At 39.3% G+C, this 21,641-nt stretch overlaps 2 protein-coding genes across 2 annotated transcripts in view; both read right to left on the minus strand.

Moving 5' to 3' along the window:
* Window positions 1–21,296, minus strand: part of LOC309477563 (vitelline membrane outer layer protein 1-like) — a gene marked incomplete at its 5' end in the record, with an annotated part of 56,534 nt that extends 35,238 nt beyond the window's left edge. Inside the window, 4 exons of the mRNA XM_082140837.1 lie at window positions 20,238–20,419; window positions 20,668–20,781; window positions 20,885–21,006; window positions 21,219–21,296. Coding sequence (XP_081996963.1) covers window positions 20,239–20,419; window positions 20,668–20,781; window positions 20,885–21,006; window positions 21,219–21,296 — 495 coding nt within the window. The 3' untranslated portion in view covers window position 20,238. The remainder of the gene's footprint in view (window positions 1–20,237; window positions 20,420–20,667; window positions 20,782–20,884; window positions 21,007–21,218) is intronic.
* On the minus strand, window positions 13,870–16,469 carry LOC309477562 (uncharacterized protein; the record flags this gene model as incomplete). Its single annotated transcript, XM_082140836.1, has 3 exons — window positions 15,159–16,469; window positions 14,436–15,116; window positions 13,870–13,882 (listed from the first exon to the last, which is right to left on the minus strand). Exons 1-3 carry the CDS (start codon window positions 16,136–16,138, stop codon window positions 13,870–13,872), a joined length of 1,674 nt encoding a protein of 557 aa, XP_081996962.1. The 5' UTR covers window positions 16,139–16,469.
* Window positions 21,297–21,641: the final 345 nt, after the last annotated feature.

Below are 21,641 nucleotides of genomic sequence, written 5' to 3' on the forward strand. Positions count from 1 at the left end.
GAACCGAAAGAGAGAGAGAGAGAGAGAGAGAGAGAGAGAGAGAGAGAGGCGCGGGCGCGATCGAAAAGTTGCAAAGTGTTTACATTTGTGTGTGTGTGTGAGAGAGAGAGAGAGAAAGAGAGACGCGGGCGCGATCGGAGAGTCGCAAAGTGTTTACATTTGTGTGCGTGCGCGTGTGTGTGTGGCGCGGACGCGACCGAACAGTGGAAACATAAAAACATAATCCGTAATTTTGTTTGTACAGGACATTCACACTGCAAAGTGTTTAAGTTACTGCTAATTAAAATGAAGAAAAACAAAGGTTTATTAATTTAATAAATAAACTAATTATATAAAACATATATAATGTTATATAATGTGCACAGTCAGTGCACTACAAATAAACTGGTTCAATGCCTTTACTTTGTTAATAAAACTTTTAATAAAAAAATGAGAGAGGTCGATTTAATTTGCAGTGTTAAATGCACTGTTGCCAGTAAGTTACTGTAATTAGGATTTACAGTACATTACCGTTTTCAGTTTTAAAGTATGGTACTGTAATTGTGTAATACAGTGCATTACTGTAAAAACAAGGCTAATCAGTACACTACTGTAAATATTTTTTATTTGTACTAAATTAGATTTCATAATTTTGATATATAATTCATTTTATTTTTATCCTTCATAAATACTACTAACATACAAACCAATTAGACAAAGTTATTACAAAATACCATTTTTTTATTTAAAACATTTCATATATATCACAAAATATACAGTCTGCCAATGCTGGAAATGATGTGTGAAATTTTTACACATTAATGGGTGAGTTTAGGGTCAACGTTTTTTGTGTTAATTTTTAACTCATTCATTGTGTTAATGATTTTAACAAAGTAAATATGTCAGAAAGGTTAGCACAAAGATGTGTAAACGTGTTAAATTAACACATTATGTGATGTCCTTCACTGCACACATAGTTAAAGTCATACATAAAATCATAAACAAAACGTTAGCATTTGACAAAATGAATGTAGAGTCATTGGTTGTTTAGCTTATACAAGTATTATAATGAAATATCAACCATTACATTCATAAAACTGCAAAATATAAATACATTTTTAAGCAGTCAAAAAGGAAATGTCCAACACAGGACAAAACACAGTTCTTTTCACAATACATGACACATAACCCTACCATCAAAATAATTTCACTTATTTCCAAAAATGTGTTGGATTCATGTACACTGGTGGCCAAAAGAAGTATTTAAGTGTCTTAATGTTTTCGAAGTCTATTTGATTCTCAAGAAACATTTCTTATTATTATCAATGTCTGACTGTCTACCCCTCAGTGTACTTCTACTTCTACTTCTACGAGTAAAAATCCTCATCAAAATAATCTTTAAAAAGTCAACACAATGTTTTTGTCCACCTTTGTGAATAAATGAACTTCTCCAAAGATTGGTTCCTGATCAGAACTTGACTGACAACATCAGAATGTTCCCTGATCTGTATGCGTGTCCACAAACGTACTCAGTCCTTCAGAGGAGATCCCGGTTCCAACACTATATAAAACACAGAGAGAGAGAGAGAGAGAGAGAGAGAGAGAGAGAGAGAGAGAGAGAGAGAGAGAGAGAGAGAGAGAGAGAGAGAGAGAGAGAGAGAGAGAGAGAGAGAGAAATAAATATTAGTGTCAAAATATTTTTAACCTCCTTTTTTTTTACATTTTTATTATTATGTTTACAATAACTTAAGAATATGTATTTGTAAACAGCTTTGGCAATAGCATATTCAAACATTTCAACTGAACTAAATTAAATTATTCCAGATTAAATTTTAATACTAACAAATCCTAAATTCTGTCCAAAAATGCTGAGATCCATAGAAAGAACAACTGAAATCGATGATTTTAGCCCATTTCAGCTTGTCTGCAGTGAAGGAGTACCTGTTTGAGACAAATACACAGTAAGACGACACATGCAAGAAATCACTGTGTGATGATTAGTGGTGGAAATTTTGATTCTTTCCAGAGACTCGTTCATTTTCAGTTCGTTCACCAAAATGATTCGTTCAGATTCGTTCACTGATTCGTTCAGTGACAATTTCTTCATAATTACATAAATACTACAGTAGGTGGCGAAAAATAGTGTGTTTTATGCTATGCTTTAACGAACGTATTTACTTGTTACAAAAAAAAAAAAAAACGGATTTGGCTTCGTTAAAATGTATGCCTTATTTACTAAATTAATAAAATAAGTCTAAATAAGAGGTTCAGATGACCAAAGCAAGGTTTTCTTGCATAATGAACATTTTAAAGTGTTTGGTCAGACATACACATTCATAAATCAAGGATTATATTAAACATTGAGTTCTGAATGTTAAATATGAATATATAAACAATAGAGATCGCTAAGACATGTGACCAACTGGGCGGCAACGTCATCAGAACGCAAAGAATTATGGGTATGTTTGGCCCGTTTCCATGGGCTGCATAGTAGGCTAGTATTCTGGCATGAAAATAATGGAGCTGGAGATTGTAAAAGTGGGGCAGAAAATGTAGTATGCTTAAGCACCACACTCCTCGCGCTCTCTCATCTATCTGCATGCAGTCAGAATTCAAGAAACCAACGTGTGTCTGTGTGTGTGCGTGCGTTCGTGAGAGAAGCGCGGGCGCGATCGAACAGTGAAAACATAAAAATATGCTCCGTATTTTGTGCATGGACATCATTCAAACTGCCAAGTGTTTACTTATATTTGTGTACATGTAATGGGTAGAGAAAATGACCACATATATTAGTTTAATTAAAAAAAAACTTCTATTTTTTTACTTAAAAAAAGCCGTTGCACTGCTTTAGTTGGGTTGCCGTGGAGACGGTAGCTCAAGCGCTCAGAAATAAACATCCAGCGCTTGAGAAAGACATAATTTTTGTATATCCACTTCTTTCCAACCCACAGTGCTATCCAGCCTGTGGTTTTGTACCTGCCCAGATTCCCCTACGTCTGAGGCCGGTATCATACACTCGCAATAAAACACAACATTGTGCTTTTGTCAAACTGTAAACTCGTCAAACTGTAGCTACAGCCGTCACCCAACCAAAATCTCTCTCTCTCGAACGATTCCGTTCTTAATCTTATGCCATTTCTATCGTGAGAACCATAGATATCATATATAAACGCCTTTATTATATGATATCTATGGTGATAACGACTATTGCAGTTTATAACACAGCAGGTAGACGGCATCTTGAACACAACGTTCTTCCCTCCATGCAATGATGAAGTCTGGCGCGTTTTGTTTGTGCCGCGGATTCCCAAAATGCTTTGCGTTCACCACTGGGAATACGTCATGATGACGACACATTAGCAATCCTTATTGTATGTGCACACCTATAACTGCGCTTTGAATGAGATTTGAATTACATGCTAAATGACCGATCTACCCGGTACTCTCATTCATTTCATTCACGAACGAAATGTACCAGTTTGTTCAATTCGTTCACGAACGAGAGCTCTCTCTCGTTCAGACTCGAAACAGAGCGATCTCGGTCAGTGATGGGTGTATTCGTTCAGTAGATCCAGGGCCGGCGATTGCTATAGGCGAACTAGGCGGTTGCCTAGGGCGACAAATGTGTTGGGGGCGCGGATGCACTCTAGTGTCGCCCTTTCTACTTCCCATATTAATCATAAAATTAGAACGAAACGCGAAATAAAACATTTTTATTAAACATGATCAAAGGGCAAAGGGCGCCCCCTCAACCACACGTTTAATTACTTGTCAACCTGATTATTAGATTGAATTTATTATTTTTGTCGACCATTTCTGGATTGGCGGGGGGCGGGAGGGTTGCGTTACGTTAGGGAAGTGCTCAGCTGCTGGCGAGTGGCGCGTTGATCGAAAATGAAGCGGTCTAAACCTCTGGTGCACAGGGACGAAAACGGAGAAAGGAAGAAGATAAAAAATAAAGATAAAAAATAAAGCTCAGTATAGAGTAAGTATTCTCATCTTAGCTATTAAGGTTACCAATGAAATAAATTTATTTAGTATTGTAGCCTACATCACCTAATATTGGACGTTTCATTGCTGTCACTAAGCTATAGTTTGCTATCTATAGTTACTTTGAAGGTGAATAGAAATGGCAGAAACAACTGTTAATATTTTATTATTTGAGATAGAACTAAAAGAACTTAAATATTTTAATTTTGTAGTGGTACATACATGATCCATAATAGCACATTTGTTTGTAGAAGGTATAGTTAAACCAGTTTAATGGTCATAATTTGCTTAAATTAATCCAATTTGGTAAATATCCTTGAACATTCTTTATAGAATTTGTGTATAAACAATTTACAGTTGATTCTTCAAGTCATAATTTGCTTGTTGAAGTGTTGGAGTGACTATTAGAGCATTTTTGTTTGTTCATCAATGAACATTCTTTGTAGCATTTTTGTATGTGCAATTTATTAGAGTGTATCATTAAAATAATTAGAATATTGCAAAAGTTCATTTATTTCAATTATTCAACTTATAAGGTGAAACTAATATATTATATAGACTCATTACATGCAAAGTGAGATATTTCAAGACTTTGTTATGGCTTACAGCTTATGACATATCAATTCATATCAATTCTAATTTTCTGTGATTTTGAATTTGGGGTTTTCATAAGCTGTAAGCCATAATCATCAAAATTATAACAAATAAAGGCTTGACACTTATCAATTTTCTTATTTCTTATTTTCTTATAAAGAGCGGGGGGGATGGGGGGATGGGGGGGGGGGCGCAAAAACTCAATCTTGCCTAGGGCAACCAAAGGGCTAGAGCCGGCCCTGAGTAGATCCAACCAATTACATGCCCCTTCACAGCCCGAACTGAAATGCTCTTTAGCTGACGTTACGCAAATGAGACCTAACCGTCATATTTTTTTGGTTAGTTTTAGTTTTTAGAGAAGTGCATTGCATGAATAAAATGTAATGAATTCATTTTTGATCATACAAAACGAACACAAATCACCAGTGCTTAAGTTACAGTATTGTACAGTGCAAAATACCACAAAACTAAGTCTAAAACACACAAACAAATATAAGAAAAGCAGGTAAAGAGAAGTGTAAATTTAAATCAAGTAAACAGTCAGTGCCCCCCGCCCACGTAGCTCAAACCAAGTAAAAAATGACCATGTTAATTTGTCTTTGTGTAGCCATCAGCTTGTATTATTAAACTGTTTTCATTACAATGGTAAAGTGTAAATTTCTTTCTTTGATGGAAATATGCTAACTACACAAACCTAGCTCTATCTGTTCGCCATTATTATCGTTCAAACAACTGGTTCTTTTCGTTCACGAACGACATGTACCAGTTCGTTCAACTCGTCTCTCGTTCAGACTCAAAAGCAACTCAGTCACAGTCAGTGAACATAGACAGTAAAAGAAATGGACACAGCGACCCCATTGGAACTCAATGGAGACAAGTGAAGCCCATTTTCAGCGATTTCTTAGCACTTCCTTTCCTGACGCGCAGACTCAAACCGAGCAAAGCGTTACACGGACCACGTGAGCAAACCGTCTGTCTTCTAGTGGCTGTGCCGAGAGAAATCTGAATCTTTCTCTTCCGAATCTTGCAGAGACGGAGAGTGTGAGTACGAGCTGTCCATGAGCGATGAGCAAGAGAAACTTTTAGTAGGTGTTCTGATTAATTACTTTGCCATTTTCCCTCCACGTCTCCCCGATTGCCGCGAGCTTATCCTCCTGTCCATACGGTAATCTCTCTACTGTGCGACAGAGAGTCGCGTGGTTATGACGCAATCGTTAGCCTACTTTTACAAAAACTGCTGGCCCATAACATAAGCTACAAGGTAATGGAGCATTTTATACATTGCCGTGTTTCTTTAGAAATAAAAAATTGACAAATGGAGTCTTCAAACGCCTCAGATGTAAAGTTATTCGCTGTCAAAGTGACGCCAAAATGAATGGAAGTCAATGGGATTGCTAACGCAAGTGAAGTTCCGCTCAAGATGGCGGCACCCGGCCGACTTCAACTTCCGGTCGACTTCCTTCCCGCTTGTCAGTGAAGGGCGTATTCGTTCACTACATTCAACAAATCACATGCTCCGTCACATCTCATACTCGAAGGCTATTGGCTCGAGGTTTAGTCACTCTTTGTCAGGTTGAAAACACAGAGCCGGTTCACTGAGCTGCGCATGCGCTGCTAATAGCGCCGCGCTGCTGTGGAGGGAGGGATTTCAGTGAACGAGAAATATGAGTCAATGGATTACGTGAACGAGAACGATTCGTTCAACTAAAAGATTCGTTCAAAAAGCACGATTCGTTCACGAACGTAACATCACTAGTGATGATCATTCTCCTTCCTACAGTAGTTAACCCACCTGTGCGCTGATGTTAGGACCTTCCTGGTCAGGTGGGACTGCAATGATAGAGAGTATTCTGCCTAATAAAATATCAAAATAATGCAAAAATATAAACTTAAGTTGTTTAGAATGCTAGATTTGGTATTTGAATTAGTGAGAGTTTTAGTGCTTACCTGAATACATTTAATCTGGTGAGACTGAACATAGAAAATGGTCCATCTTCTAATTGTTTCATTTGCTGTGAAATAAATATAAAGTTAGACATGATGCAAAGGTCACTTATAAAGTTAGCCAATTTTATAGAGATTTTATAAGATATTGGATGCTACATAGTCTGCACCAGTGGCTCCAAAGCACTTATCACATATTGCTAATCATTTCAGCAAACTTATGTCAAAATATATCACAAATGGCCTAACGTTAACTTATCTCCGGAATCTTGCTAGATGTCACTGGCGCGAATTGGCGCTTTGTTGCAGTTGCCTTTAAACACATACAAAAAATGAAGTAGGCCTAAATATTAAATTCCATTTAAAAAAAAAAAAACTATAATATGTTATAGATTGCAAACTAATGCTAAAACTAGAAAGGTGGCAGCTAGCCAAATAAAACTTAACGTTAACTAACATACAATGTTAAAGTCTGTAAAATGAAACGTAAGCGCAGTTTACTGTGGTAAAGTTCGTTACCTCCATGTTGACGAGAATAACAGGTTAAACTAGGCACAATCCTATCAACACACACAGAATGGTTTTTTTGTTTGTTTGTTTTTTACCTTGCTTGCTGGTCTTTCTCTCGGTGAAGTGAAATCCGTCTCTTCCCCGGGCCAGACACGAACGGCGCGGTCCAGCAAAAGACAGCCCCGGTGATATTACACTGGATGCTCCGGCGAGACACGACAAATCCATGCGCCGTTATATTTCTGACGTACGGGAACGTTACTCCGAGTCCAAGCGCTCGCGCTATTTCTGGCAAGGGACAAACAGGTTTACACTTTGCATTAATGGTCTGGCCCAGTCGCTTCTATGTGTCCAATATAGACAGCCTCTGGCTATTATAGCAGACACGGTGTAAGGCAAAAATTAGTGAATAAAAAGCACGATGGAATGGTGCCACCAGCCAGAGAGGCCGTTACGTCAAATACAGTAGTATACAGCAAATTTTAAAAATACAGTAAGTCTCTGTATGTGGTGTTAGACAAATACAGTAGTATACAGCAAATTTTAAAAATACAGTAAGTCTCTGTATGTGGTGTTAGACGTCACAGAAAATTCCCATGGTGCAATGGGAATCACAGTTATTTACTGTAAAGAGAAATAGCAGTATAATACTGGGGGATTTAAAGTAAATAACTGTAGAAATTACAGAAAAGTCTAACAGTGTAGTCACACTTAGCTTCCTCCCGCCCGAAAAAGGGCGAAGCCTTAAAATGTTACTTTCCTTTTTCCCAGGATAACCAATCAAATATATTTGTGTTGTATAATGTTTTCTGATTATTATTTAGAATTTTTTGATTTTTTATGATACTTTGCATTAATTATATAATTTTTATGAGCTATATTTTCCATTAGAATTAATATATATATATATATATATTTATTTTATTTGTTTTATTTTATTTTTCGATAAATGCAACATTTCACATCAAAATAGAGTGCAGGCCTAAAAAAATATATATATTTCAAGCGAGAAGAGCGCCATCTAGTGGCTTCAAAATGTATTAATTTGTGTCATGTCCTATAATCGCCTATAGGCAGCCTATAGCTTTTTTATTTATTTATTTGATTTATTCCCATTCAGAAAGAAAAAAAATGTATTACTAAGCAACCACTGAATGGAACAACACAAATTATACATCATTTTAAATCTGAGGATCTCAGCTTTTTAATACATCTAATTAGATTTATTAACTCCTAACGAGTGCTGAGTAATCCCTCTAAAACCGAGTGTACCGCCAGCAGGCGCCACCTAGCTGCGAAAATATTCTTTACCATATTTTTAACAAATCTTGCCTTGATTAACACAAAGTTGATGTCATTTGAAAGCTTAGAGGCTGAAAGCTTTACAGTGAATGTATCCACTTTGAAAAACTCATGTACTTTGAAAAAATAATGTACTGCAATGTGTCAAAAACATCATACAGCTCATGAAACATTCTCAGATAATTGAAAATGGCACTTCATTTTTTACAGCATATTATTACAATTAAAATGAGCCCAAAATTAACATAATCTATTGCTTTTATGACAAGATATTCTTCGTGGAGAAAAAATTGCCCATGAGGGGGTGTCAAAGACTGTACAAAAAGGCTGTCTCTTTTCCAAATGCTGTAACTTTTGATTCCTTTATCCAAAAATTATATTTTTTTATCCAGATGCAGCTAACATGTAGGGGGACTTCACTAAAAAAGAATTTTCCTCCTACCTTATTTCCTTCCTGAGTTATTCCATGACAAATAAGAAAGATATGCAAAATCATAATAAAAATTATATATATATTGTCTTTTTTCCGCTGTTTCTTGGCAGGACAATGTCCAAAGGTAATGTAATTTATATTTTCAAAAAATTTTAAGAGTTCTTTCAAACGATACCTTCCTTTTGACGCTTCTTGCTTTAGTTTTGGAGTTATTATGATTATATAATTTTTATATAGTTTGGGGCAAAATTTGCTGTTTCAGTCTTACCAGTTCATTTCTCTGTGTGTGTGTGTGTGTGTGTGTGTGTGTGTGTGTGTGTGTGTGTGTGTGTGTGTGTGTGTGTGTGTGTGTGTGTGTGTGTGTGTGTGTGTGTGTGTGTGTGTGTGTGTGTGTGTGTGTGTGTGTGTGTGTGTGTGTTTGTGTGTTTGTGTATGTGTGTGTGTGGGGGGGGGGGGGGGGGGCGGATGTCTTATTTGCACTCTTGATGTTTTAGAGTGTCACCCCTTCATTGCTGTACACTTTTTTTCAGCACAGTGGCTGATCTGTAGCTTGTACCACCAAAAGTTTCTCTGAGTTTTCCTATTTTTTTCGTATTTCCCATTCATTTCCTATGTCGCACGTTTTCGGGCGGGAGGAAGCTAAGTGTGACTTTTTTTTTTACGACCCTTTAACATATCAGAATCATCTCCTTGATTTTTTTGTGTGTTCATATAGGTAATAAAACAAAAGTCACCAAGTTTCACCCCCATCCGATGAAGCAAAAAAAATTAAACAATTCAAAACGTTCAAGTTTTCGCCCATTTTCGGGGAAGAAGCCCAGAGGGTTATTAAGTCAAATGTTTGTAAAGTCAGGTACCCTACACTCATGATATGCTCAGCCTTACTTGACTGAATTATGTGTTTATATTGAAATTTCAGCTGCTGCCATGTTCTTTTAATGCCTGCAGGATTGCACCTACATGAAAATTAAAATTAGGTTGAATAACATACTGTTCTTCCAGTTTCACCTCTGATATTTTAACAGTTGGGTAAGTTACTTATATTACTAACTACAAATGACATCTTCAACAGTGTTATTAGATTAATGTAATAATGACTATCTTTAGAAATTATTGGTCTACTTATTACTAATTACTAAATCCCATATCAACCTTAAACACTTGAACAATACAAGGAGAGACAAGAAACAGCACTTTTAATGCTTTCAAATAAACAATATACAATTGCATGAATTATTATTGCATTGACCAAAGTGTGTAGAGGGAGAAAGTTACATTAAAAATATACCTTTTAAAAATGTATGTTAAATAGCCTATACAGAATTGTTCTATAGTCTAATACAATTACATCAGATTTAACTTTAAATTACAGAAGAATTAAGAGTAATCCCTTTAATTAAATTACAGTATTTAGATTACTTGGAAATTAATTACACCCATCACTGTATAACAGTAATTAAAATGTGAAGAAATATGAAGACCTCTTTTTGTTTGGCGCTATTGCCATGGTGACTCATAATATCTGCGCTCCATTGATAATGGCTTTTTATAGTTGTGGTGCACGCGCTTAACTCAGAGTAGGTCAACTCAGAGTTGATTGAACTAACTCATTTCAGCTGTTCTGAAACCAAAAACTCAGAGTTTCCCATCTCAGGGTAAGTCAACTCAGAGTTCAAGTTTTAACTCAGAGTTGGTTGAACCTCCTTATTGAAACAGGCCCCTGGACTACTTATGCTGCCTTCACGTGCTATGGAAAAGATGATATTTTCCACTTGTGAACTGGTATTTACCAGTGTGTTGTGTTCAAGTGCTTTTGTTGTTGTAATGTAGTACCCGCAAGGTCTGTGTCAGTAGAGTATCTTTTTTTATCAAAAAAAAAAAAAAAAAAACTTAAATGTGGTGCTTTCTGATGATTAAAACATAATTAATAATTTAAAAAAATAAAACATGACATAAAATGATTATATATGAACTAAGGAAATTGCGGCGAAGTTGAAAATTGAGTGTTAACGCATTATATTACAATCGTTAATGACAACATTGTATAGGCTACAAAAACTATCCGCTAACAGTATTCACAACTCTTGCGTTGCTCTCCGCCATTTTGAAAAGGTCAAAGGTTATCTCATCTCGGCAACTCGTGCAACAAAATATTCTACGAGTTGCCCAGTGGAAAATACCACATGAGGGGGTGTTCATGTGCATTTTCCATGTCGGCTTTTGGTATTTACCATAATTACCATAGCACGTGAAGGCACCATGAGACCTAGTGATGGGCAGATCGAGGCTTTGTGAAACACTGAAACAGTTGAAGCAAATGGGCCATATTGTGCCGAGGCTTCGAAACAATCCGACACCCGTCTCAACGGTGACACCTAGTGGTCACTTGCAGGTGTTGATCTGAAACAACCTTGACGAGCCATTAAAAATGTGTGTTTTTTTATTTTTGTATTTTTGTTTTAATATGTGAAGCTTGTAACCTATAGGCTCCTCACTGTGCATGTTTTTTGGTCATGAAAATGAATATTAATAAAAGAAATCAAGCCACAATGTCTTAATTTTTTTATAGATTTTTATTAAAAAATATTAGTTTCTCTGCTGTGGAAGGGCTTAGCCTACTTCTTTTTTTACAAATAATTTCTCCAGCCTTTGAAAAAATCCTCTCACAAGGGACACTTGTTGCTGGTGTCATGATTCCCGTCCTGTGTTTCCTTTGTCTTGTATGGACTTTTGTTGTTTCCTGTCCTGTGCCATGTTTTGTAGTCCTTTGTATTTTTTCTTGTTTAGTCTCCCCAGGTGTTTCTGATTAACCACACCCCCTTGTTATCTTGTTTAGCTTGTTTGCCTGTGTATATATACCTCTGCGCTTCAGTTGTTGTTTATTGGTCGTTGTAGCCATAGATATCATATAAAGGCTAGATGTCTCGTCCGCGCTGCTGGCCAATGGAGCTCGACATCCGCACACGGCGGCCATCTTACGACAGGATGCTCGCTCACTCATAACATGGTGCATGTACTTTTAAATAACCATAACTTGCTCAATTTTCTACCGATTTTCAAACGGTTTGGTTTGTTATAAACGTCAGAGATGTAGCTATTATACTGCATACATATGAATAATTATGTTCAAAATGTTTAAGCATTCAGAATTATAGCCACGTTAATAACGTTTGTAATAAACCAAACCGTTTGTAAATCCTTCAAGAATTCAGCAAGTTACGAGCATTTTAGTTGGCGTATGTCACTCACCTTCCGTCCACAGCAGCAGGGAGCAGCAGCGCAGTCTCCTGACCTAAGATGGCCGCCAAGTGACGACACAGCTGACTCCGCCTTGAGCCATCTAGCCTTTCTATACATGTCTATGGTTGTAGCTGTTTCCTGGAGTAGTATGAAGCTGCAGACTCGGAGCCTGCATCCACAGTCCCGCACCCAGAGTCCCGCATTCTCAGACCCCTCGTTTTTCGAGACAGCGCCTCCTATCAAATTGGATCGGATAAACATGTGAAGAACTTAAGCCGAAACGTGAGTAGCCTATCGTCAATTTTATATAGCAAATCATTGCCTACTCATTCGATTTCTTTTTTTAATCAAACTACTTAGCTCATCGATACACCAACATATGAATAGTCCATTTAATATTTGTAAAGATAGTTTGTAACCAAATTTTAGCCGTTAATGTATGTTTTTTTCGCCTTTTTTCCGCCAAAAATATTTTGATAGCTAACGTTAGCCTTTAACCTTGGTCTTTTTGTAGACAAGCCATTGTAAAGATTTGATTAAAAGTAGTTGACATTAAAGTAGACCAATTAAATACATTAAGTGTGTTAATATCAAAGAATGCCATCATTAATTATTTAATTCGATTTACCGTTTGACCTTTTTTTAATTACCGGACCTTTACTCCTAAAACTATCAATTGAATGAATCAATGCCGGAGTAACTATTTTACTTTATATAATTTATGTAGACTACTTAAATTAGTTCTTATAAAAAGTAAGTAGCCTATTAAAACGAATCAATATTAATTTAACTGTGATATGAAGTTGTTGCCTTCACTGTAACCAGTCTATGGTATTAACGTGAGCTAGAAGGAGGTGGTGTTTTTCCGCGGCCCTACTTATCACCTTTAGGTTCTTGTAATTTGCATTATTTATTATTACACAATATTTTTGACAATGTCATTCATCTTTTATTTTAGTGAAGTCGATGAATTTGACAGTGATTGCAAAAAGAATGAAAAAAGAAGGAACATTCGCCTACCAGAAAGTAATTATTTTACCTTATGCATTTACATTACATTTTACATTTATTCATTTAGCAGACACTTTTATCCAAAGCGACTTATAAATTAGTTTTTTTTATGCAATTGAAGACAAAAAGTAAAGTCACTAACACAATTCTTTCTTCCTTTTTTCTTTGCTTTGTCCTGTTTACAGCAAGATGATGTTTAGGTGATCGTTAAATAAAGTACAGAATTGTTTATTATTGTTGTTTGTCTATTCTTATTTGAGTTTTGCTTCGCATTTAAAATATCAAAAAACAGGTTTTGTAATGTTAGCATGGTAACATGTTAATTAGACCATTATAGGTTGAACTGAAAGAAAAATTGGAATTTGAATTAAAAAAAACATTGTAACAATATAATATCACATAATATTTTTCAGAAGATATATCCCTTTTATCAGTAATTTTCTTTAAATTACACCCACGCTCAAATTACTGGGTAATTTGTTAGTCAGAGAACACAATGAGGTTTTTTTGGCACATGCATTAAGTAGGGAACACAAATATTTATTTGTATAACTTTAAATAAAACTAGACCGTAATTGTCACGGTATCAAATGAAGAGAAGGATTTGCAGGTTAACAGTGTTTAATAAAAACAAAACTCACAGCTGTACGCAAAATGATAATCCAAACAGGTGACACAGAGAAGGCAACAGAACAACCAGTGACATCAAACAATGAACCAGCAAAAGACACACAAAGACACAGCTTATATATGCAGGTTAATGGGAAACAGCTGGTGACAAATGATCAATGATTAACAGACAGGAGTATGGGAAATGCAGTTCATGATACATATGACAGTGAGGGGAAGAGACATCTGGTGGCAACTCAGGGAACAACACTAATACAATACAATACACACAAAACACACTCTCACACTGTGACAGTACTCCCCCCTAAAAGGAGTGGCTTCCAGACACTCCATAAGACCAAGCACAAAAGTTCAGGTGGGTGGAGGAACGGAGGTGGATCTGGGGGAGGGATGGAGGGTCTAGAACCCCAGGGCGGGGCCGCAGGCGGTGCAGGGAGCCAGGGCGGGGCAGGGAAAATGGACAGTTCTGGAGGCCAGGGCGGAGCCGAGAGTCCATCGGACGGCCAGGGCGGAGCAGACTCTTCCTCGGGCGGCCAGGGCGGAGACTTTCCCTCGGGCGGCCAGGGCGGAGACTCTCCCTCGGGCGGCCAGGGCGGAGACTCTCCCTCGGGCGGCAGACCCCTCGGGCGGCCAGGGCGGAGACTCTCCCTCGGGCGGCCAGGGCGGAGACTCTCCCTCGGGCGGCAGACCCCTCGGGCGGCCAGGGCGGAGACTCTCCCTCGGGCGGCCAGGGCGGAGACTCTCCCTCGGGCGGCAGACCCCTCGGGTGGCCAGGGCGGAGACTCTCCCTCGGGCGGCAGACCCCTCGGGCGGCCAGGGCGGAGACGCAAGCGGTGCAGGGAGCCAGGGCGGGGCCGCAGGCGGGACCAGAGACCAGAACGGCGCTGGAGACCAGGGTGGTGCTGCAGGCATCTCCAGACACCAGAGCCGAGCTGCAAACCATGGTGGTGCTGGCGGTAACAGGAACCTGGGCAAAGAAGCACAAGAGGCCCTATGGGCCAGGTTAGCTAGGGCAGACAGTTCAACTAGCTTGGGGTCGGCCATCTCGGGCCAGGCAGAGAGTTCAAGGAGCTCGGGGACGGCCATCTTGGGCCGGGCAGAGAGTTCAAGGAGCTCAGGGACGGCCATCTTGGGCCGGGCAGAGAGTTCAGGGAGCTCAGGATCGGCCATCTTGGGCCAGGCAGAGAGTTCAAGGAGCTCGGGGACGGCCATCTTGGGCCGGGCAGAGAGTTCAAGGAGCTCAGGGACGGCCATCTTGGGCCGGGCAGAGAGTTCAGGGAGCTCAGGATCGGCCATCTTGGGCCAGGCAGAGAGTTCAAGGAGCTCAGGGACGGCCATCTTAGGCCGGGCAGAGAGTTCAGGGAGCTCAGGATCGGCCATCTTGGGCCAGGCAGAGAGTTCAGAAACCTCGGAATCATCCATCTTGGGCAGGATGGAGAGACTTTCAGTCGTGACAGGAAGTGCAGTAGACTCATGTTCAGACCTCTCAGCTGTGACAGGAAGTGCAAGGGACTCAGGCTCAGACCTCTCAGCCGTAACAGGAAGTTCAAGAGACTCCGATTCAGACTTAACGGCCGATTCAGGTTCATGGGCTTGAGAGACATCTTGCTGAACAGAAGAGCAGAAAGCAGACCACACACACCACAGAGCTATGGTAAACACAGGAAATACTGAGTCCAATGAACATACCTCTGGTGCCTTCCTGAGAACAGGTGCAGGCGTGATGATAGCCCTGCTTAGAACAGGTGACGCTGAGACAACAGCCATCTGGAGTGTAGGGGCAGGTATAACCCCAGCAGTCTCAAAAATAGGTGCAGGTATAGTGACAGCCATCTTGGGTACTGCTGCTGGCTTGGCGGCGGCCATTTTGAGGACTGGTGCAGGCTTGGCAGTGGTCCTCGTGAAAACCGGCACCGGGGTTGGAAAGCCAGCCCTCCGCAATGACCTTAATGGAGTCTCTGCCAGACTAGACCTCAGACGCTGGGTTCTGGCATGGATAGGAGAGAAAGGTGAGGCAGCCATCCTGTGAAGTGGCTCTGGTGCTGCAGCCATCTTGTGAATAGGCTTGGGTCTCCTCTCCATCTCCCTCTCTCGTGGCCGACGCTCGGGAAAGAGTGAAACAATCATGTCTCTAGCACTCGCTACATCCATAATTGGCTCGGGTGTGGCAGCCATCTTGTGAAGAGGCTCAGGTGTGGCAGCCATCTTGTGATATGACTCGGGTGTGTATTCCCGCAGGCCCAGAGTCCCAACACACAACGACCGGTGCGCACTACCTCCCCTCAAAAAATTGCTTGGACGGGGTCTCCTCCCTGACCTCCGAGAAGAATTCACCTTAGTCTTGGAAAAGACCCGAATCATCTCCCCGGTAAGTGCCTTGAAAGAGGCACAGCATGGGTCCCGTCTCTCCCACACCTCTGTTCCCCATGTGGCTGCTGGACCGGTCAGCAGCAGTAGCACAAACGCTACTTTCGATTCCTCAGTTTCGAAAGTCCTGTGATGCATATCTAGATGTAGAGAACACTGATTAATAAAGTTTTCACATAACTTAGGCTCACCAGCGTATCTCTCAGGGAAGTCCGTGCTAGGCTCCGGCTGACCACTCGACTCCGTGGGGTTGGGGGAAATGGATCAGGGTGGCCGCGGGTCCTTAAAAAGTCTTAAAATGTCTTAAATAAAGTTTTCCTAATAAAAGGCCTTAAAAAGTATTAAAATGTCTTAAATTCAGATTCGATAGGTCTTAAATATTTCTGGTCACGTTACCGCAAAAATTTCTACAGTTTGACGGACCTAATGCCCGTCAAGTGAAGCATCGAATCGCCAGAATGATTCAGATTTGATTACATAAACAGCTATTGATAATGATTTGAAGGCTTTTTCTGGTAACGCTGTTGAGGCTCGCGCTGCTTGTCTCTGTATAGGAAAAAAATCTAAACAAATGAGCATAATGGCAAACATAAAGAAACATACTGAGGTAAAAATTCAAAATGTTGAGGGTTTTTCCTGCATAGAGAATTATGAGGCGGCCGTCCGGCTCTCGACAATAACAAATAACTGGGAATCACCGAAAACGTGAGGATGATTCTGTTTTATTTCATTTAATTTAAGTGGCGATTGATAGCCTATAGGCCTAGTTGATAATAATATAGGCCTAAGTTACCTAATGTACTGACGGTAACAATGTTGCGCTGTTGAGGCTCGCGCAGTTATTTATAACATATTATAGTTAAGAAACTAGGCTAGGCTACACGCGACCAGAGAGCTGTTTTCCTGAATGCCATCAAGATTGAAACCGAGACTGATTTCATAAGTTCAATAAACAAATACCGGTAGTTAAAATTAAGTCACTTACATTTTAGACGCAATGACTGTTTTTGTTCTGTTTCAGCAGCGAAAATAGTTCCAAACAAAGATCACAGTAGAACCCCCATAGCACATCTCACAGCAACACTTGTTGCAGCAGCATTACTGAATGATTCAGCGGTTGAGTCAAAGATTCAATTACCCATTCATAAACTGCCTCATTCTGAATAAATCAGCCGTTTGAACGAATCGTTTGAATGAATGACTCAATGATTCGCTCATTAAGACGGTCGCCTGCCGCCTCCTACTGGCGGTTTGTTTCATAAAGTATCATTCTTTTCAACATTCCTTATTTGTATATTAAAAAATATTTAAAATAATCTCATTTAATACAGTTATAATTTTTCAATGTAAATTATTTAATTTGATTGGTAACAGCCTAGTGTCTTATTATTTTAATTGAATATATTGATCAAATTTAAGAATTTGAAATGAAAGATGGAGCATACATTTAATACAATTAGGGGGGAAATGCCCTTTATAAAACAGTGATGTAATGAAACATTGACAATTTAAGTTTGAAGTGAGTAAAGCCTCTGTTTAGGCTATTAAGGAAATGTAATTTTGCCTAAAGAAGAACTTTTAAATAAATTTTTAATTATTTTAAATAAATGTTCATTTTAAATCAGCTTTAACACTAAGAATTTGAATAACACTTTATCTGCTTAACACTAAGAATTTGAATAATTGTAATGTGATGATCGGATGCAGATATCTAAATCAAAGAATATGGGTTATTTGCAGGTGGATTATCTATTTTTAACAGTGGATTCGGGTGACTCAAAATGCACCAGATTAATGAATTTATCTTTAAAAAGTACAAAATTTTCTTCCGGGGGGGCATGCCCCTGGATCCCCCTAGAGGTACCAAGCTCCACCCACAAAAATAATGTGGGAAACACAGGCTATATGATGATCTACAAAAAATAGAAATTTAATTATCTTATTATTAAAATACATTAATACGATTTTACCACCTCCGCCTCATTTTGAGCCAGGAAAAACCCCTGAGTAACATAACATGACAGGAGCTATTTTGCTGAGTATTCTCACGATTGCAAATGTTACATTGATTTTAGTTCAATAAACAAGTAGTGACTATTAAATTATTTCAATTACTTAGGTTAAATATTACATATACGCATGTAATATAATGTGTATTTCCATCACAGGTTTGGTCTTAAATTTCATTCAAAGTGGCATTAAAAAGGTCTTAAAAAGTCTTAAATTTAACTTGTTTATATCTGTAGACACCCTGATGGATGGTGTGGGAGCGACACGGAACCACTCTGCAACAACAGGAGCTGTTGTTGCAAATCCGCCACCCTGGTACTCAGTGCTTCTCTCACCCGCTCCAAGTTGCTCTCCTGTGTAAGATCCATAGCAGTGATACAAAAATAACTCCGGCTACAAATAACTCCTGTGGCTGATAACCCGCTCCTTCCTTAATGGCTGGTTCATTCTGTCACGGTATCAAATGAAGAGAAGGATTTGCAGGTTAACAGTGTTTAATAAAAACATAAAACTCACAGCCGTACGCAAAATGATAATCCAAACAGGTGACAGAGAAGGCAACAGAACAACCAGTGACATCAAACGATGAACCAGCAAAAGACACACAAAGACACAGCTTATATATGCAGGTTAATGGGAAACAGCTGGTGACAAATGATAAATGATTAACAGACAGGAGTATGGGAAATGCAGTTCATGATACATATGACAGTGAGGGGAAGAGACATCTGGTGGCAACTCAGGGAACAACACTAATACAATACAATACACACAAAACACACTCTCACACTGTGACAGTAATATTGCACCCTATTGTTTTCAGTGGCATTTGGATAAGGGTGTTATACGATCTTCCGAACAGTTGTTTCGAAAAACGAGGTGTCTGAGAATGCGGGACTCTGGGTGCGGTTGTTATACGATCTTCCGAACAGCAGGAGGCGCTGTCTCGAAAAAACGAGGGGTCTGAGAATGTGGGACTCTGGGTGCGGGACTGTAGATGCAGGCTCCGATTCTGCAGCTTCATAATATTGGGCTGCGCGCTGCGGTGTCAATGCGGAACGAGTGTAGCCTAATGCATCTAACGTGACAAATGTGAAAAAACAAAAATCCTCGACCGGCCCACCGGGAATTCTCCCGATTACCCACCCCGGGCCTGTTGACAGCCAACCCTAGGCGCCGCTAGATCGGGAAGCGCGGATTGAGTGAGAGCGAGTGGATCACGTGGCATGAAGCAAGCTCGGTCTCTGCCTCAATGTTGATAATTCAAGACAGCATGAGAACTGACTGCGCATGCGCAAACCTACGTAAACTACATTCTATGGACCAAAGAGGCATTGCTAACCTCTGCCTCAATGGGCATGGCCTTAAATTTCCTGCATGAAACAATGGTTTTAGGAGCAAACAATGGCAAAATGAGTATATTATGTGTATTCCTGAGAATTTTTGTTACAAAAATTTTGGAATAAAATAAATCATAATGTGGTGAATTAATAAAGTTCTTGGAATTAATAAAGGTAATGTCCACATTTCCATGAAGGTATTTTAATGAAATCTCAGATTTCTGTCTCTCAAGTGACAGTCTACACACCCGTACGATTTTTTTTTTTATTTCAATCTAAGAAAATACATTCACATGCAACATTTTAAGAACATTTTTATTTGATGTCTGAAACATGTACATTTAACAATCAATCAAGCAGGGAGCATATTCTAAACCAAATATATAATGTTTTAACATGTTCCTTTCAAGCAGTCTCAGTTCCCCCAGCTTAGAATTCACTGCAATCCCCAAAGCTCCTCTGGACACATTGGGGAACCTCTTCACTGCCACTGTCAAGACAAATATATTTTATTTATATATTATATATTTTTGTTTTAAAGGGGTGGTTCACCACATATCCATATTTAAACATAACACACATCAGTAAGCACAAATAGAAGCTGAAACATGCTTGCTTGACGAATGAGGACCAATTACACAATGTTTTAGCTTTTAGAAACACATGAAGTTTGTTATTCCACATTAAGTGCTTCTTTTTATGTTTGCTGATCAAAGTTTGTGTGTAGATAAAAGCCTAAATTAAATCTGCTCATCATATAAAGTGAGTCTCTTCTGAAAATCGGGACTAAACCGCTTGACGAATATGAATAGGTTTTACGATCTCTTTATGAACTTTCTGAAGCATCAGTGTCTGCGTCAGTCTGAGTTTGACTGAAATCACATCACCTTAATCACAGCAGAGCATGATCACGTTATTGAGAGCGGTGTCGTCTCCACTTCCCTGTGGCTCTTCTACCAGGGTCTGTAAGCCGCAGATTCCTTTTCCTTCACACGTTGGACTCCAGTCGCCCCAGTTGCCCCAGTCTGTGCCGCCACCCTCCACCTCCTGACCTCCACTGCATTTGAACCTGAAAAAAAAAAATGATGTGACAATATTATGATAAAATATATTGTGCTGTTGTGTCAGTCGCATGATCACCTGCAGCAATCACAATCTTGAACAGCAGCACCACTGCAAGTGTGACATTACCTAAACTATTGATGGGGGAAAACTGAGTCCTTAAATGGCAAAATAAAACCAGGATGGGTAAGAGATGGTGTAAGAGGTTTACACTGGGTAAGAGATGTTGTAGAACTTATAGCAGCACACACTCACTTGATGTTGTTTGCGGCCGTATCATCTCCGTCTCCTTGGGAAGATTCAACTCTCAGCTGGAAAGCTGGAAAGTATCCAGAAGGACACCATCTGATACGTCGCCAAGAACCCCACCTGAAGAAAACAGCTGCCTGATTAAATCATTGTTATTCAAGAAAATCCTCAATTTACTTATCTAGCTTAAATGCAATAATTGTTCATAATCGGAGTCCATTACTTTGCTACGTTGGACTCATTTACGGTGTAGTCACGTGAGCTTGATGAATCTTTGGACCGATCGACACAGTGAAGACGAATCCCATTGAGCGCTGTATCATCACCCAACTGAAGTGTTTCCACCTTAAAACAACATTGAGACAATCTTCCACTTGAAAGAAACTCTAACCCAAAACTTAGTAACATTTATCTTCATGCTCTTTAATATTATACTGGCACTTAAATCTTAAGCAGGTGCAGTTCCCTGGCATTAAATGAACAGCAACTCTATAGTTTTGAATCTTTGAAGCGCTCATCCACCCCCACATTAGCCACAGAGTCAATGCCCAACTTACCTTCAGACTAAACCCTGCGGCGTATGTTCCACTTGGACACATGCTCTTAGGCCCCCCATGATCCCCAACCCATGCCATTCGTCACCTTCAGCTCAGATCTGTAAGACCGGTCGGTGCTCACATGCCCAATAATGGCTAGCAGTGAAAACATCATGGAAAAGAAGTGATGCATTGCTACAGCACTGGCCTGAACACTGATAGTTAGATTAATTTGCAGAGAATAATTAAACAGAGACCGTATAGTACCATAACACTCTCAAGTTTAGTTAGGAAGAAGCCTCATATTTATACACAAGAATCATTAACCACGATGTCCATTCCATCCAATCATAATACTCAAAGATCAACCCCTACCATATTTGGCATATTAAGAAATAATGTTTTATTAACAAAGTTCGGGAGGAGCACGTTCAGATAATTAAC

The sequence above is a fragment of the Leuciscus leuciscus genome (genome assembly GCF_965113295.1).
Source record: "Leuciscus leuciscus genome assembly, chromosome: 16".
NCBI lineage: Eukaryota > Metazoa > Chordata > Actinopteri > Cypriniformes > Leuciscidae > Leuciscus > Leuciscus leuciscus.